At 39.0% G+C, this 13,759-nt stretch overlaps 1 protein-coding gene across 1 annotated transcript; it reads left to right on the plus strand.

The window, feature by feature from the left end:
* The first annotated feature begins 10,438 nt into the window (after positions 1 to 10,438).
* LOC129729156 (uncharacterized) lies at positions 10,439 to 11,438 on the plus strand. The gene is made up of 2 exons (XM_055687638.1): positions 10,439 to 11,171; positions 11,335 to 11,438. Exons 1-2 carry the CDS (start codon positions 10,439 to 10,441, stop codon positions 11,436 to 11,438), a joined length of 837 nt encoding a protein of 278 aa, XP_055543613.1.
* Positions 11,439 to 13,759: the final 2,321 nt, after the last annotated feature.

Genomic DNA, 13,759 nt, shown 5'->3' on the forward strand with positions numbered 1-13,759 from the left:
TAAGTATCAAAATCAGGTAAAAACACACTCTATTCTTTTATTAAAGTTTAATCATCCAAAGAGAAACCAACATGGAGACAATTAAGAAAATTTGCCTGCTCATCATAGTAATCCTAGCTTCCGCTGAATGTTGCTTTTACTGGGACCATCCAGAATGTTTCAAGTAGGGAAGCCAGCTCCACATCATTCTCGACAAGGGTTACTGGACAATATCTAACAGGACTTCTGGGAAAATGTGCTCAGGCATAATGGAGTCAGGGTCAGGGTAAATTTGGTGTGTGAGGTAGAAAACTAAGAAATATTGTGCAAGCTATGCTTTAAACCTTCCTTCTTCAGAGAATGGAATAAGAAGCAGCTGAGTAATGAAAGGAATATGTTCCAGGGTATACTTGAAAAAGAGCTGAAACACAAGATTGAGTGTGCCCATATATTGTTCTATCTTGTCTGGAGAGTAAACTTTATATTATTTTTATTTGTTGTATGCTTGCATGTCTAAAGTAAGGTAAAGGACCAGATATCAATATCATATATTCTAGGTTTTGGTGTGCTCTTTTTCGCAACTTTAATGAGCGCTTTGCTGACGCGCCAATATCAATAACAATATCAGTTGTATACCTAGGTTTAAACCTTATCTGTACGATTGAATTTCACTGTAAGAATTTTCAGCAGAATAAAACAGTTTATGTTCAACTTCGTAAAGGCAAAGCCATAATTATATAATTACGGTGGACACCGAAGGGCATTCTGCCCAATAAGCATAATCAATACTTTGAACCCACATAGCAACAATCAACGACCATCAGGAAACAGCATAACAAACGGACGCATCAGCAACTCTAATCGGGACCGGACGCAACACGTAGCAGCGAGAGTAGAATTGCAAGCTCAGCAGTTATAGTTATTAAATAGCCCCACTCAGTGGAATTCGGGCAGTTCGTTGAGGAGTTTAGTTGAGTACAGTCGATCAGTGACTTCGCGTGAATAATTAATGTAACTTTTAGTGAAATAATCAAGTTAGATGTAAGTTGTTGGTAGAATAAATATTTTTTTGCCACTCGCAACGCGACTGCTATAATTATATATTGTAAAATTGTTAGCACGCGTGTTATCGGGTGTACGTACAGGATATTGTTGTTTATCTTTATTTTCTTGTCACAAGTCCTGGTGAAGTGACCATACTCTACATACGTATACAATAAGAAGCCCTTCCAACAGGTTATGGGCCCAGTAAGTCGATTCCTAGTTGATCGATCAAGAAATTCAGTGATTAGTAGATTTGGTAAGGATCAGTTTATCGCAATTTATGCCGGAGGTAGCCCGCGAAGTTATCAGGAATAAAGACCTTTTCCAAAAGTATACTCGTCGAACAATGAACAGTAAACATGTTCTAGAGGGCGTTTGATTCAAACTGCAGATATAGAAGTTATTGAAATTATTGAAATTACAGTGCCTAGCTTATCATCCCTAGTGAGAAAGTTCGCGTTGGTTGGTAGTTTCAGTACACAGAACTAGTATGTGAAAAAAATCCAGCCATGAGACTATAGCGTTCCACACACCTCAGATTAGGCCTCTTTAAAAAAAAAAACTAAAATAAAATAGAATCAGACATGTTAGAACCATCGATGAACCAAGCTTTTTACTGAGCATACTATCCGAACCAAACATGGCGACCCATGCTAGATCGAACATATGTAAAAAGAGAAAGAGAGGATTTTTTTCGCAGTAAGAACACCTCCATAATTTCACAAAATGCTCATTTTCCTAGCGTTAAACGCATTGGTCATGCTGCAGAAAGTGACATCACACAACATATGTGACGAAAAGGTTGTGCTCATAAAGCCACAAGCTCCGATCAAGGATCCAGAATTCAAATTATCCATGGTAGAACGAAAAGTGGATAGGCACTCAATAAGGAGAGTTATCCCTGTAAGCTTTATGAGTGTCCAGAGGCACTACAGATACTGCACTCCCGAAATATATTGGACAGAAGATTCTAAATGTAGAGAAAATATAGAGCAATTTGTGCTTGACAAGGAGACAGCAGCAAAAGGCTTCTCTAAGGGCAAGTGTATAGTGGGTAGAGAATGTCTGGAAGGTCAATGCACAGGTGATCTGGCGAACGAATGTCTGACTCCAACTATGGATAGATTGGCGCCTAAGAATGAGCCAAGGTTCACTCGATCCAAGACAAAAATGTTTTATCATTCGTGCGTCCAGTACTGGTCGTGCCACTTTGATTCAGAGTTGCCTTCTACAACTTACCTGATGTTAAATGAAACTTTGAAAATTAGTAATCCCAAATACGGGTCTTTTATCTTTGACGTAATCATCAAAGCATTAACTGCAATAAAGGGGCAATTGTGCCGAATTGAGCAACAAGATTGAAATCGTGAGCACTGAGGTTAACTTGCATTGCTTAAAAGAACAAGAGAACGCACAAAATGCCACCCGATCCACAGGCAAGTCCTAAACAGGTCTATAATAACAGCAACATTAGTGGCCAAGAAATGTGAGCCAATGTTTAAAAATTATACACTCGGGAATTCTGATAGTGTGTTTTATCAGAACATGAGTAAGATTATTGACCTATGGTTTGACCAGCGGAAACTTGTTGACCCAGCAAACTTCGCCAGTGATATTAAGTTGTGTAGAGTATAAGTTTCTTTATTTCAAGTTAACTTAATAAAAGTTAGTTCCGAACTAGACACATATTGTAACGAACGCATTATTTGCCGGCAGACCAGTCATGTTAGAATATAAAGATTTCCTTTGTTTCAATGGGCCGGATCGTAGGCGGTCATTCAACGACTCATTTGAGCGATAAGAAAAGGGTCTTGAACAAATTTAATAATCGCAAATAGAGATTGCTACATAAATAATTCTAATTTGCGTGTTATTCAATACGCATCAATAATCTTGACATTAGTTCCACGGCATGCGTCCATAATGTATTGCCCAGTAGATAGTAGTGATAGCGATGGTTATGACAAGAAGCGTTATCGTTCGGAAAGACACCTCAGATTAGGCCTCTTTAAAAAAAAAAAAACTAAAATAAAATAGACTCAGACATGTTAGAACCATCGATGAACCAAGCTGTTTACTGAGCATACTATCCGAACCAAACATGGCGACCCATGCTAGATCGAACATATGTAAAAAGAGAAAGAGAGGATTTTTTTTCGCAGTAAGAACACCTCCATAATTTCACAAAATGCTCATTTTCCTAGCGTTAAACGCATTGGTCATGCTGCAGAAAGTGACATCACACAACATATGTGACGAAAAGGTTGTGCTCATAAAGCCACAAGCTCCGATCAAGGATCCAGAATTCAAATTATCCATGGTAGAACGAAAAGTGGATAGGCACTCAATAAGGAGAGTTATCCCTGTAAGCTTTATGAGTGTCCAGAGGCACTACAGATACTGCACTCCCGAAATATATTGGACAGATGATTCTAAATGTAGAGAAAATATAGAGCAATTTGTGCTTGACAAGGAGACAGCAGCAAAAGGCTTCTCTAAGGGCAAGTGTATAGTGGGTAGAGAATGTCTGGAAGGTCAATGCACAGGTGATCTGGCGAACGAATGTCTGACTCCAACTATGGATAGATTGGCGCCTAAGAATGAGCCAAGGTTCACTCGATCCAAGACAAAAATGTTTTATCATTCGTGCGTCCAGTACTGGTCGTGCCACTTTGATTCAGAGTTGCCTTCTACAACTTACCTGATGTTAAATGAAACTTTGAAAATTAGTAATCCCAAATACGGGTCTTTTATCTTTGACGTAAATAATCATCAAAGCATAAACTGCAATAAAGAGGGCAATTGTGCCGAATTGAGCAACAAGATTGAAATCGTGAGCACTGAGGTTAACTTGCATTGCTTAAAAGAACAAGAGAACGCACATGAGGAAATTTGCTTCGAACCCAAAGAAAGGGAATTTTTTGGTTACAATGCTAAAACTGGATCTTGTCAAAGCAACGCTTGCTACTTGCCAAAACTGACTGTGTATGAGATACATGATGATGACAATCTGTACTCGGGGAAGCTAGCTGACAACTTGGATCTGGTAAAACTCTACAGGGCAGTGCAATTTCAGGATCTTCAAGGGACCAAGAATATGATCAAGATGGAGAAGCGTCTTGAGAAAGTTGAAAACACCATTTATTGGATGATAGGGCACCTACTTATGAAAAATCTTGATGCTGTGGAAGATCTGATGGGAAGACCCTCTAAAATGAAGCTGGGGGAAGATGGATCCATAATCATTTCACCCTGTAGATCAGACCATGAGAGAGAGACGAAACTGGCGGCATCACACAATCATGGATTGAAGTTGGGATTAACTTGCAAAAGAGTGAATAATGAAGAAGAATATTATTTATTCTGTCCCGAAAACTCAGATTTCTCTCTTATGGGAGAACCAAATTTTAAAGTAGACTCACTATCATATGACGACATTGCCCGTTTGAATGAACATGCCACTGAAACAAGCAACGAGGGAGTTGTCTCAAGCCATCAATACTTTTGGGATGAGATGGTCAAACCAGTACTTTTTTGGGTAGAAAAGCTTGGAGCTATCTATGCTTTCATAATCCTGTTGTCTCACATTTTTAACAAAGTGAGAAGAGAGTGACAATTTGTTTTCCCCTGGGTATCATATATTTCTCTGCTGTCGGGTATTGAGTTTTGTGAGAAAAAAAAAAAAAAAAAAAAAAAAAGTACTCGTTATTCTACGCGCGTCAGTGCAGCCCTCAGCACTGTATAAGTAAAGAGCAATAAGTGTTGTGTCTTGTATTTGATGTAGAAGTTATTATATTATTGAAATTACAGTAGAGCTATCTAGACACCCAATTGTTCCGCAATTTTTATTATTATATTATATACATTAAATTGCAGTAAAGATATCTCATTCAAAAACCGCGCAAAATAGCGGTGATCCACAAGTGAACGTGCAGAACACAGAAGATATTCACAATGAATATCATGCGGATAACGAACCTAAAATCAACTTGTTCGCAATATTGTTTATTGAGGATTCGGGTTCGAGGTAGATCAGCATGCTTGGCGAGACGTGTTCTATAACTAATCCGTCTCGCTACTTCGTATTTGTGTTCGTAGACAAACATAGTTGGGTAGAAAATTAAGATAGTTGTTTTGTACGAGGAAGCGATGAAGATAAATGGTACTAGGCAGTCCTAGTTTAAAAATGAAATGAAGCTGTTGTGTGTTAAAAAGAAGAAAAAAAAAACGTTTCAGATGTACATTTAGCAATTGCCCTATACCATATATACAAACGGTACAACCGCAAGTCAAACCTGAATATTAAGAACAAAAACCAACACAAAAATCGTCATTGTTTTACATATACTATACATAAGATTTCACGTTACTGATCATGAGAATCCCGGACCCAAATGAACATGTCTTAGGAGCAGGGAAAAATGCTGCTATCTTGGCTGTTGTGCAGCAAGGAAAGCTAGCTCAGCAGAAGCAAAGCTTTGTGGAAAACCAAGAAGTGGATAATAAATACAATGCACACCTTAATAATCAGAGGAAGGTGTCAGGGGAAAACGGGACATCCCTCGATGGCGGGGTTGTGATTGGTGTAGACTATGATCCATCTCAGGTCAAAACAGTATACCCAGCTTTCTTCTCATCTTTAAGGAGTGAAGAGCTAGTACACCAATCGGCAAAAGATGCTATCCCACCAGTTAATCAGTACGCGATTAGGAGTTGCCTCTAACACCGGTTGAGTACGTGACATGGAATCCCAATAGTGTATTGACTGTCGACGACTGGGAGGCCATACACTGTTCTTTCCTGAGTATCATGAACAATGACAAGTTTGATGAGAAACTGGTTCAGCAAGATATGATATACTCCGCTTATGCAACACTCATGTCAGCATACCTGAAGACCAAAACACCTGCTGATTGGAATACACATTTGAAGAAAAAGAACATCGAACTGATCCCAGTCACTGTCCAGAATTATGATGATTTGGTGAAAGAACTAGATCGGTTGTACCCGACAATGATCAAGTTGACTGCATCACTGGTCGAAACGGGAGGATACAACAGACCCCATCTAATGGCACTCACATCTGTAGGTCTCCAGACCATGTGCAAATATTTCCAAGACCCAGGATATCAAGTCTGGTTCCGCAACAGATATAACAGTGCTGTAAAGACCATTGGGCGTTGTGCATAAATCACAAAATGGGAAGAGGATGTACCCAGTCTGGCTTCTCTAACCCTGATGAATCAGACCCTGAGTAGCTCATTAACTGTCAGAACCATCTTTCTGGGGATGTGCTCGGGACAGCCGAGCAAAAGGCATGACTGGGACACTATTTGAACACACCATTGGGTTGATGGCATGGGCTGAGGCCACATATGTTGCTACCATTGACAAATATCTTAATACCATGGCCCCCGAACTGTTCACCTCGAAGTTGATGGAAGGAGAAGAGAAAGCAGTCGCTAAGATGTTAAAGTTCATGCGAGAACAAGAGGGGATGGGGTGTTACGTGAAACTTCTAAAGCCGACAGAGGAATGCCACCCGATCCACAGGCAAGTCCTAAACAGGTCTATAATAACAGCAACATTAGTGGCCAAGAAATGTGAGCCAATGTTTAAAAATTATACACTCGGGAATTCTGATAGTGTGTTTTATCAGAACATGAGTAAGATTATTGACCTATGGTTTGACCAGCGGAAACTTGTTGACCCAGCAAACTTCGCCAGTGATATTAAGTTGTGTAGAGTATAAGTTTCTTTATTTCAAGTTAACTTAATAAAAGTTAGTTCCGAACTAGACACATATTGTAACGAACGCATTATTTGCCGGCAGACCAGTCATGTTAGAATATAAAGATTTCCTTTGTTTCAATGGGCCGGATCGTAGGCGGTCATTCAACGACTCATTTGAGCGATAAGAAAAGGGTCTTGAACAAATTTAATAATCGCAAATAGAGATTGCTACATAAATAATTCTAATTTGCGTGTTATTCAATACGCATCAATAATCTTGACATTAGTTCCACGGCATGCGTCCATAATGTATTGCCCAGTAGATAGTAGTGATAGCGATGGTTATGACAAGAAGCGTTATCGTTCGGAAAGACCTACTAGTAATCAGCCTAAGCGTGATCATTCAGACCGTCGGCGTAAGGAAGCCATCCATTTCTTTGACGAATTTAATAAAAATGATGAAATAGAAGAGATTGGTGACCTGATTTCCCTATTCAATGAATGGGATAAGAAGCTGCAGCAACCCGGTGTAGTTGGCTGTATTGATGATGAGTTCTGCTTAATGCTTGATAATACTGGTGGAAGAAGAGCTAGTAGCAACGCTAAGCTTTTGATAGCGTGTCTAGAGATCTAGGAGGAAAGACTGTTGTCGCTTCTGGTACTGATGATTTTCAACATTTAGAGCAATTCTCTCCGATGGATGACCGTGAGGATTTCCTTGATGATTTTATCTCAGGATTAGTCGAGGAATATTCTACGAGACCTGTTGTTGTTGATTTCCATACCATTAAGCAGGATGTAGATGAGGAGCCCATTCCGGTTGATTTCAGTACATGTACTGGACCTGTGGCGCCAGATCTATATATAGACTTTGACTCCTTTAGCCTTGTTAGAGTTGAGATGGACGATCCTCAAACAATGCAGATTGACCCGATCACTGTAGAACCCTCTACCACAAGTTCAAAACGTATGCTTGTAGACATGGAAAACCCTATGTATTCCATTGATTTAGACATCAATGAAATAGGCATGCGTCCCCGTACCCCAGACGATTCATGCTATAGTGGTGAGTCTCGCTCAAGATCACCTGTTTATCGGCCAGAAAGGCCTTTTACAGTGGAGTACTACGTTTGTAGGAATGATAGAGTTATGTGGTTTTATGCACGAGTGAATAGAGTATATTTAGCTGGCAAAGGAATCTCTAAGCGTGTGCAGTTTAGGCCACTGAGCATTAAGAACTTTAAACATGGAAGGTGGAGAAGTAGAGTCTGCGTCTATCGTACTGATGGTCATAATTACCAGCCCGACCAAGTGAGGAGCCGATTTCCAGTTCGTTGGTAATGCGATACGAGGGAGAAAGTTACGACGGGTGTCATGCCTAGAATCGTGATTGCTTCGGGGAAAAGTTTTTTGGCGGGTGCTAGATTAGAAGCAGGTATAGAATTTCTAGATCCGTGCGGGGCCACTAATCGTTAGCGGTCTATTTTCTGTTCTGTTCTCAGTCTGTTAGGTTTAGCCAGCGTCAATGACTATGTGAATTATGGGCGGACAATGCTCAAAGAAAAGGGCGATAAGTCCTTTTATCAGCCGGCGCGTCTGCGTACGCATTATCATCTTAAGTAGGGAAATAGGGAATGCAAATCCGGCGCTTTGTAAACATTGTAACTATCTAAAATGAATGTTGTCGTAGGCGCGTGTAAAGAAAGCCGATAACGTTCGAAACCTTTTTTCCGTTCAGGTACCGGATTAGGGAAAGGCAAATTTGACCTGACTAGGCGAGTGGAAATTTTGTCGCGTTCCTTTTGTTCCCTTAGGAGAATTTTCTCTCTCGAGGAATCTAACCCTTTTAAAGAAAGACGTTCATTTTTTTATAAACTCCTGGAGTCGACACATATGGTAACACACATCAATCCCTATGATATCACAGTCCAGTGCTAATGGAAAACAAATAGTTCAGTTCATTTTTCAGTTCACAAGTCCGTCTTGAAGGTCATCCTTTAGATATAGAAGTTATTGAAATTATTGAAATTACAGCGCTATGGTACACAACAATGTCTAACAACTATGTCTAACCTTATAAATGTCTAACCTTCTCATTATCAGCTTAACGTACAAGCTATGTTTGAGAACACACTTGACAGGTGACATTTAGTCGAGTTTTAAAATCTTGACGAATCCTCCAGCAGATACAACAGTAGTGACATTAGTCTAAGATATGTCTCAAATGTTCTACTCGAAGATAACCAACAAAACTTTTTCCGGAACTTGAAGACGTCGTACCCAAAAGCAGATCCCGGATAGTCATAAATTTCCCATCGCCGCAAGGAACAATAAGTGTTGAGTCTGGTATTTGATGAAGAAGGTATTATTAACATAAATATTCAGCACGACTCAAGAATGTCCAGAAAATCAAATCTCGGCAAGAGATCCAAATCTCCTTCTGCAGATCTAACTCGATTTGACCAAATTTTCCAAGATCTTAAACCAGACGGACTATCAGAAGTACTACACGATGCAAGCAATTCGAAATCATTCAAGATCGAGTTAGGGGTAGAAGATGAAGTGTATATGTATGACCAGACACGGGACCCAGACCACAACGTTGGGTTACTGGGACACTCATCAGGCCTTGGATTGAGCGATTATCTCAAATCCGTGTATGACAAAAATCGAAAGCGCAGAAGATCATCAACTGATCCAGCCCCACACCCTCCCGGGAAACAATCGCACAAATCCCCCCGAAGAGACACATCAGGAATGAAGAGTGTTTGTATCCCATCTGAGTTGCGATCCCCAGAACTACTTGACTCTGTCGTGGCATTAATTATAAATTTCGCCAGCAGTTTGCCCCCCATTTGGGTCCGCCCCGGATACCTACAATATACAGATAAACGACAGCATTAGTTCAAGATATGTCTCAAATGTTCTACTCGAAGATAACCAATAAAACTTTTTCCGGAATCTGAAGACCTCGTACCCAAAAGCAGATCCCGGATAGTCACAAATTCCCCATAGCCGTAAAGAGCAATAAGTGTTGTGTCTGGTATTTGATGAAGAAGTTATTATATTATTGAAATTACAGTTGAAATATCTAGAGATATAAGCTCGTGAATACACAAACTCTTGAGCTTTTGTATAAACGATTGTCTATCATACAAAAAGTATTATCACATAATCACCAATAGCCAATAGAGAAAGAAAAAACGAATTTCTAAAACATATCCGAAATACAGTAGAACATAGAGCTTAATACGAAGTTACTTTTAATATATAAGTTGGTTCCGGACATTCCAGAGATAAACTCGCAGACATAGAAGTTATTGAAATTATTGAAATTACAGTATGATGATACGGAATGAAACTGTTCACTAGTCACTAGCTGATTGAGATGAATGTTTTCAACTCATTTTGCTGTAATACAAATTCAACCAGATTTTAGATTTTTTTTTTCTGGAGTGCCTACACCAGACCTCAAAACACTGCTCCGGCACCATTGTCGTATACCAACTCTTTTGTACGGCACCGTAAACCATAAACTAAACAAATATCGAATCAAACCACTGACCCGCGCAAGTAAGTTCCGTTACTTACTGAAGCCTTATGCCTAGAGTACTTTGCCACAAAATCTGGCAAATCGGTAGTGACGATATCGCGTCTTCCTGAAGGGAAATTTCATCGTGTCATGTTGGATCTTGTCAAGACTGGAAAGGCTACTCTCCAGACTGCCAAAGCGTACATTTGGAGCGCTCTGGTCACTAAGAACGAAAAGCTCAAAGATGGAAATTGGGAGTGTTATAAAGTCATCATAGGAAAGAAGGATGAGGACATCAATATCGGGAACATAATATCCGGACAGGTAGCAACCACTGGGGATTGCGTCCTCGCAGGTGGCGATGAAGAGGAGCCTCCAGAAGAAGAACAAATGTGGGTGCTTACTTTACTCATGGCGCCTTTTCGTATACACTCTGGAATACGAGCGGATTACAAGAAGCAGCTCATGGCAAGATTTAAGGAAATTCTAGCGGACTATCGAGTCAATACAGGGCCAGCTTGGACATTGGAGAATTTCCTGAGCGACAAGGGACAGTGGGAGCAAGACGAAGGGTATTCAAGACTAGCGGCTGCCGTTGATATGTTTTATACGAAGTTCTCTCAATCCAGTTGGGCCAGACTACGTCTAAGCACCTTGAGCGCCCGATACAAGAACTGTGCCGCTCTGACCGGCATCGAATATCTCCGCAAAGTTGCCTGTTCTCAAATCGGTGAATTGATCATGTGGGTCTGGACTGACGAAATCGCCAAAGACCTAAAAGCGGTTTTTAAATCCGGAGAAGAGTTGGATAGTATGGACTCTTATCTTCCGTACATCGCCAGTATGCACCTGGCAAAAAAGAGTCCTTACTCGGCCTCGCACTGTACAAATCTCCACTACTTTATACACCTCTCGGGGTCTCTAATCGGACAGCTCCATCCGAAAATTTTATTATTATATTATATACATTAAATTGCAGTGAAGTATCTTGACGAATCAAATGCGACTAACATTATTGCAACATTATATTGTTTGTTTTTTTTCAGACCTCAAAATCACCCGTCAGATAGCTGCTCCGCCAACATTAATGGCAGCTCCAGAGAGGAAAAAACGAATTTCTAAAACATCCGAAATAACAGTAGATTGGTAATACCCATTTGATGTAGAAGTTATTATATTATTGAAATTACAGTGGAAATACCTAGGCGGAACTTTGGAAGCTCCATCCGCAAATTTTATTATTATATTATATACATTAAATTGCAGTGAAAGTATCTTTACGAATCAAATGCGACAAACATTTTTGTAAATTTATATTGTTTTTTTTTTTATAGACCTCAAAACCACTCCTCAGGAAGCTGCTTCGCCAACATTAATGGCAGCTCCAGAGAGGAAAAAACGAATTTCTAAAACATATCCGAAATTACAGTAGATTGGTAATACCCATTTGATGTAGAAGTTATTATATTATTGAAATTACAGTGGAAATACCTAGGCGGAACTTTGAAAGCTCCATCCGCAAATTTTATTATTATGTTATACACATTAAATTGCAGTGAAAGTATCTTTACGAATCAAATGCGACTAACATTTTTGTAAAATTATATTGTTTTTTTTTTCAGACCTCAAAACCACTCCTCAGAAAGCTGCTCCGCCAACATTAATGGCAGCTCCAGAGAGGAAAAAACGAATTTCTAAAACATATCCGAAATTACAGTAGATTGGTAATACCCATTTGATGTAGAAGTTATTATATTATTGAAATTACAGTGGAAATACCTAGGCGGAACTTTGAAAGCTCCATCCGCAAATTTTATTATTATATTATATACATTAAATTGCAGTGAAAGTATCTTTACGAATCAAATGCGACTAAAATTCTTGTAAAATTATATTGTTTTTTTTTTTCAAAGGATCAGGACCACTCCTTGAAAAGCTGCTCCGCCAACATTATTGGCAGCCCCAGAGAGGAAAAAACGAATTTCTAAAACATATCCGAAATTACAGTGGAACAACACCTATCGTGGAGAGAACAACAAAGGGCAGAAAGAGAACATGGAGGTATCTAAGTGGAATGGTAATAGCCATATGATGTAGAAGTTATTATATTATTGAAATTACAGTGGAAATATCTACGCGGAACTCTGAAAGTTCCATCCACAATATATATTATTATATTATATACATTAAATTACAGTGGATGAATCTAGTATACTAACTCGTTCGTACGGCACTGTAAAACATAAATTAAACAAATTCCCAATGGTAATTTATCATTTAAGGCTTGTTCGCGCCAAACCTGGATACATCTCATGAAATGTTCCGTCAGTAAGTGAAATATTTCACAATGTGATGCACGGTTGCTTACTGTTTGAAAATATAAGATTGGTCTACCGAACAAACGTCTGGTCGATAGAAGAACGGGTGCGAAAAGTAATTGTGAGCGGTCGCAATTAAAATCCGAAGCTATCAATTGGAAGGCTTGCCAAGAAGTTTGATTTACCTGCAAGCAGTGTTCATAGCGTCCTTAAATCGTTTGATGAACGTTCAACAACAGCTAGAAAGCAAGGAAGTGGAGCATAAACAGATTTGCGGAATAGACAGAGGGATACGAATTAGAATACAGGTTTATATAGGCAAACTCGCAACGCGATCAACAACCAGCTACTGCGTGACATAACTGCTGGTGTTTTGTAATCTCGTAAATCAAAGTAAAAATACCCTGAGTTGGGTTGTTAGATTATACTCTAATTTGATTTCTATGTATCAACGCAATTTCGTGAAACCTAATATTGAAATTTCACAACTTCGCTCTTTGTTTTTTTTTTTTTTTTTAAGTGACTGTACTGATACTTGAAATGAGTGATAAGCAAGATCGTTCCAATAAAAAAATGTTTTTAACCAACTAAACGAAAAATTAACGCCGAATAAATTCCCATTGCCACGTATAGACGGAATTTTAGACCACATTAGACGAGCCAAATATTTTTCAACATTGGATTTAAGGTTATATTGTACTATATTCGAAGAGCATGCTTAATTGTCATTTGCACCACAAACTGTGTTATTGCACACTTCATGAACGATATAGAATATTGTCCATATACGGTTATTGATAACCAGCAAAACCAATTTTCGAAACATCCAAAATTACAGTAGTTTGATAACAAACATTTGATATAGTTATCACATTGGAACTGAAGTAGAAGCATTTAATTTCAAACCAGTTTTTTACTTTAACTTTCAGATGCGGCTATGGACGGATGCGGCTTTAAAAATGGCGGGTACAGAACAAAATCAAATTTTTAAGATTCCACTTCACGTAAAATAAATCAAATTTTTACTATTTGAACACTTTGAAACTTGGCACCGTGGTGCAAACAGTAGAAATTATCCTAACCAAGCGATGTTAGCAACAATTCCCGTAGTTTGGTTTTCAGCAGAAATGTTCTTAAACAATCTAATTTCTAA

Source organism: Wyeomyia smithii, chromosome 3 (genome assembly GCF_029784165.1).
Source record: "Wyeomyia smithii strain HCP4-BCI-WySm-NY-G18 chromosome 3, ASM2978416v1, whole genome shotgun sequence".
NCBI lineage: Eukaryota > Metazoa > Arthropoda > Insecta > Diptera > Culicidae > Wyeomyia > Wyeomyia smithii.